Below are 5,862 nucleotides of genomic sequence, written 5' to 3' on the forward strand. Positions count from 1 at the left end.
GGGCATGACAAGCTGATGCCTGGGGAGGGAAGGACCAGATGTTAATGGACTCAGACCCAAGAAAGTCAGGGAGAGGGAAGGACGCGGAGCTGCCCCTCAAGAAGAGGAAGACAGTAATGTGGTCTGGGAGAGGGGGGGACAGGAATATGCACTTTGTCAAGAAGAGGCTGCATGGCCAGGGGGATGCGATTCGGGGCACGGGGGCCGCAGAAAGCGTGAGTGTGAGCACTGGCGTCATCCTTCCCCAGAGGGGTGACCAGGGACTCCCTCAGAAACTGCATGTCAGCTGCTCGGTGTGTAAGAGGAGAGCAGCATCGCTGTGAAATTAGATTAAATCAAGCACCACGTGTGAGCCACCTACAGTGCACGCATGCGGCCATCAATGAAGGCCGACCTTCCCACCACCTGCCCGTGGGTCAGGAGAGGCGTCGCCAGGGTGTGAGAGAGCTGTCTGGGAAGGTTCTGCCAGGCCAGGAGGTCCGCCGTCCAACCCGGCCAGTGCCGCGCCATGTACGTAGGTGCTGGCTGCTCCTATTTGTCCTCATAGGTTACCTGCATCACCTTTCAAGGTGGTGGGCATTTCCACGGCCACATAGTGCAGCCTGGTGCTCACCGACTCACCTGTACAGAGCAGAGAGGGGCCTCTTGTTCCCGGGTTTTGGTCTGTAGGGTTTAGGTTCCCCCGCCATGTTGATATCTGGAAGCATAAGATAAAACAGCACGGATTAAGAAACTGTGAAGCCATTTGAGGAAAGTAAACCATGACGTTTTATGTTCTTCTTGCCACTTGTCAATGCAAATGGTACATGTCCTTCACTCATTCCACAAGGATTTATTGAGCACTGGCTTAGGCCCAGCGCTGGTGGAGATAGGTCACGTACCAAGCAGGTCACACACCTCTGTGGAAACCATCCTCTACTGGGGAAACAGACTGTGGGTAACAGACATAATAAGTGAGAAAAATACCTGACATATTGGAAGCTGATCAGTAGTATGAAAAGAGAAAATGTTGAACAGGGTAGGGGTATTAGGGATGCTACCTAAAAATGAAGAGAGACTGAAAGAGAAGAGAGGGGAGGAGAGAGAGAGAGAGAGAGAGAGAGAGAGAGAGAGAGAGAGAGAAATATTAAGAAGAGAGCATATTCTTTGCTTCAGGAACGATAACTCTGATAAAGTCACTAAGATTCAATAAGAAGATGCTTAAATACATGACAAAAGAGTATCTGCATGCAATTGACCAACTCAATTTTTTAAAAAATGTATAAAACATAAGAAATTGGAAAGTTGAGTACAAAGGTTTGGAAAATGACATAATCAACTAGATTTAATACAGTTAAAATGTCCAAAGGATGATAAAAAGGAAAATCCAAAGGAGGCAAAGTTGAAGAACAATTGGAAAGAAGTGAGGGACATTATTTTGTAAGAAAAAGGGAAGACTTCTGTGGAGTGGATTCAATGCACTGTGTTAGGGATGGATGAACACATTGAAAGGAAATTAATTAGAAGGTGGCTGGTGGGGTGAAACTGGGCGAGATGGTTAGACATGCCCTGGAGCCAACCTCCCACGGTCCCTCCCCGGCCGGCAGCACCTGGGAGGGTGCGGCCCAAAGGGTGTCTGCGGAGTGAGTGGAGTCCCTCCGGCAGGTGGGGTCCCTTGGCCGGGCCTGCGGGGATCGGGCCAAAACTGGCTCTCCAACATCCCCCAAGGGGTCCTGGATTGCAAGAGGGCAGTTCTTGGGTAACACAACCAGGAATCGGACTCCCTCCTCTCTGGTTCCAGGGTGCTTCACCAGAGAACCGCAGTTTGGCAGCTCCCGCATTGCACATCTGCCCCCTGGTGTCATAGTTACCGGTCGGAGTGTCTACCCTTTGTTGGTCATTGTGCATCATAGCTACTGGACGGATGGTCAGGCGGTTGCTTAGCCTTTTATATATATAGATATGTAAATTTACACATTCTACACTGCTTTAGTGACCATCATCTGAAATCTAGTGGTTGTGTCACGGGTGAGGGTGAGAGGGGTTGGTTGGGGACAAGGGACAAGGGACAAGGGACAAGGAACAGCAAGCAGGAAGCTCAGCTAATCAGTGAACATAAAACATTGCAAAGGTTGGGATGAGGGAGCACTTCCTTCGCATTGAACTTTATAAATACAAGATTTAATTATGTCTTGAGAACAACCCAACTTCTCTGGAAGCCAAAGCTCAGGTTGTTATGTCTCAAGAGCTGTTGGCCTTGGAGTGACCATACCTACCAAGTGAATGGCATCTTAATAGTACCCTCTGTGGTCAGTGTCAGAGCGGCCTCTGAGGCGTTCTTCCCCGATTGTCCTGGCAGTGTGCCAGTGACGCACAGGTAGGGCAAGAAGAGGGATGACCAAGCTTCCATGTTAGGCCACTCTCATAAGATATGAGCTTTGGAGCAAACTATTAAGATACATACAGAACATAAAGTGTCATTTCTTAAGTTCATGAGTTTGCAAGTAAATTCATACCAAATACTAATATTTAGGAATCTTATATAGTGTCCTCAAGAGAGGATGTGGATTTAATTATTCTCAACAAATTCTTTTGAGATGGTCCACAAAATCCTAGTTGCATTCCCACCTGTTGTGCAGAAGTTCCTGTGGAGGCATCTGTGTACCAAGCTGGTGGACTAGTCCCTGAGTACCAGAATCATATTGTTGTAGAGAGGGTTGGTGAAACCAGGTAAGGACCACCAAAGAGCAGTCTCTTGAGGAGTTTCTGTTTGGGTTCACCTGTGTGGAGGAACTCCTGCAGAGTTCCATTATACCTGCCCCCCTCCCGCGCTCCTCCTGCAGCCACACACATGTACCATTTGCATAGACAAGGGATATAAAATGCCATCATATATCCTCCTGCATTCTCCCTGCTGGGGATGGAGCCAGAAACCAAGGCATATACCCTGCCTGGGAATCCAACTGGTGACCTCTCCGTGCATGGGATGATGTTCAACCAACTGAGCAACACTGGCCAGGGCAAACCCATATCTATTTTGAGGTTTCAATATTTCAAGTAAGCATAAGAAATACAGAAAAGAGAAAAATTTATCCTTCTAATACTAAACCTCAGATTCAAACAATTGAAAAATATTCTGTTGGGCCACTAGCTTCACTGAAATATATTCAATGTTCTAAAAAATTTAATGAGTTTTCTTTTCTTCTTTAGTTTTACACTAAATAAGCAATGTCAATATACCATGAGAGAAATAACTAGAAAGTTAGAGACCTGGAAAAAGTCAATGAGCTGAACGAACCTCTTTGGATTTGAGGTAAATGATTCGCGGCAGAGGGAGACAGGTGCCATTGCAAAGTGCCATCCTCAGAAAGGACAGCCTACACACGGAAATGTACTTACATGTCCAGTTCCTGGTGGCGTACCACTGAAAGTGGTAGTGGCCTCATTCTATGATTTTATGCCTTGAGTCTTGGGAAGATACCTCCAACTCTATACCCAAACTTTTCTCTGCTCCCACCTCACTTAGACATTGTTCCAGTGGCACTGACTACTGACTGCTCCTTTGACCTGGGACGTCTACAGGACAGTCATCATTTCACTCCCTTCCTGTGCCCTTCAGCATCCTGCCCAGGGGTGTTTGTCCACCAGGTGCTCAATGAGCCTGCCGGTCCACTGGCTTTACACAGCCCAGCAGGTGGAGCTCTGCACGGCCTGCGGAAGTGGAGCCAGCTCACGCGGCCAGCACTTGCCAGTGGGCTAGTTACCTGAAGAACGTTTTGGAGGTTGCTGTTAGGTACACTGGCAAACACATAAATCATGGCAAAATAAGTTTGGCAAAATGCCATCATATATCCCTTTCTTGGATATCTGTAATGGATATTAAAGCATAAGATTCTGGAAAAAGAACCCTCAGTTATGTTTCCCTTCAATGTTTTTATATAGATGTGAACATAGAGATGTTTTGGATGTTACCCAGCAAAACAGAGCACCCCTAAAATAATAGTTTGTGAGACAACCAGAAATATTTTAAAAAGTATTTTACATTTATTTATTTGCATGTATTCAATCTGGAATATCCTCATAAAAGTGAATTGAATCTTTGAAATCATGTAATATTTACACTATTACAATAAACAAACACCTGTTACCCATCTCTACCACCCTGTGGGCATCCGTCATGGAGAGAGAAATTTAACCTTGATATCAAAGTGATGTCTACCTCATAGAGTAATGAGGCATCCACATTACCAATGTGATCTTTTTATTTATTTTTTATTTTTTTAAAATATATTTTATTGATTTTTTACAGAGAGAAAGGGAGAGGGATAGAGAGTTAGAAACATTGATGAGAGAGAAACATTGATCAGCTGCCTCCTGCATGCCCCCCACTGGGGATGTGCCTGCAACCAAGGTACATGCCCTTGACCGGAATCAAACCTGGGACCCTTCAGTCCACAGGCCGACGCTCTATCCACTGAGCCAAACTGGTTAGGGCACCAATGTGATCTTTTTAGATGGAGAAAGCATTTACAAGAAAAAAAACAATTTCTAAGTGAATTAATGAAAAGTAATCTTGTTATTCTTGGGATAGTTTTGTTTCACTCCCTGCCCCAGGATTCAATAAAAGTTTAAATAATTCAGCTATGGCACAGACACTGCCAGGAAAAGCCACTCAGTCTTCTATTGTTCACATTTGGAAGATTTAGAGATACACTCCTGTTTCATTGAATAAAAATCCAGGAGATGAAGAAAACAGTCTGCTGTTTGACAAGTGAAGGCATAAAACCATCCATTACCCAGCACAGGCACCGATCCGGGAGTGCAGTTATTGTGAGTCAGCACCTCGGGACAATCCTGGGAAATACGCAGGCGGGTCCCTCCTCCCACGCCACGCAGACAGATGTCCGAGAGGCCGAGAGATTAAATGGCTCCCATGATGATGCGTGACAAGTGTCTTTACTAGTGAGCTCAGGCCCATGCCAGGCACTGTCCTGGGAGAGAGGACAGCCTGAGCCTCCGCAACAGCCAGGAGCCATAGCTCCACCAGACCCGGTCCAGACCCCCACCCCCCACCCCCCACCCCGTCTCACGGCTCTTCACCAGATCAGGACGCCACTGTTCTCTGCCCCTCGGACCTGGCCTGGCTGTGGGAAGCAGCAGGGAAGTCCTGTCCTGGTCCCCAGGGGTCTTGGCATCCTGGAGGCTGTAGGATTGAGGGGTGCTGTGGGGGAACAGTCTGGCAGTGATGGGGAAACACGTCTGACTCTCGCTGAGCTGCCTGGTGGGTTCCAAGGCGGTGGTCAGCTGGGGCTGCCTGGGGTGCTGAATCTCAGGGCGATGCCCCAGTCTTGCAAAGCGAGCCAGGCCCAGCTGTGCTCTCCAGTGCGGACTTTGGGGTCATTTCCAGCCTGAAGCTGAGGGAGCGTGCAGCCAGTTTTGTACAAAAGCGAATGGTTCTCATCTTGTTCTTCTTGCAGAATCAGAGCTTTAGCATCTGGAATAGGTCCTTATGGCATGTATACTAGTCACCGTTATGGGACTGCAACTGTAGCCTCATTTTACTGGGCCGTCACTGCGTCGGGAGCATTTTAATGCGCTCGGACGGAGTTTCATACATTAGTTCTGACACTGCACCAGGGCCGCCGCCGGTTATTAGAATGCTAATGCAGAGATCACTGCTTGGCTGGTCCCATTTGTTACAGAAAAGCTGCTCCCGGGCTCTGCAAGGACATGGGGAAGCTGGTGGCTGTCTGTGACGGTGGTCTCCCCAGCAGAAAGGGAGCAAGGACATGTGCACGTGCCCGGCTGGGTGCCCTTTTCACTTGCTGGCTGTGATCTCAGCCAGGGCTGGTCCCGGGTGGGGGCTGTGGGTGGGGGTACGGG

At 47.9% G+C, this 5,862-nt stretch overlaps 1 protein-coding gene across 1 annotated transcript in view; it reads right to left on the bottom strand.

The window, feature by feature from the left end:
* Positions 1-444: 444 nt before the first annotated feature.
* The window catches only part of LOC102262232 (RNA-binding Raly-like protein), a 168,327-nt gene continuing 162,909 nt past the window's right edge, over positions 445-5,862 (bottom strand). The window contains exon 2 of the mRNA XM_014535717.1: positions 445-697. Within this exon, the coding sequence (XP_014391203.1) occupies positions 618-697 (80 nt within the window). The 3' untranslated portion in view covers positions 445-617. The remainder of the gene's footprint in view (positions 698-5,862) is intronic.

This window comes from Myotis brandtii, unplaced genomic scaffold (assembly GCF_000412655.1).
Source record: "Myotis brandtii unplaced genomic scaffold, ASM41265v1 scaffold1493, whole genome shotgun sequence".
Lineage (NCBI taxonomy): Eukaryota > Metazoa > Chordata > Mammalia > Chiroptera > Vespertilionidae > Myotis > Myotis brandtii.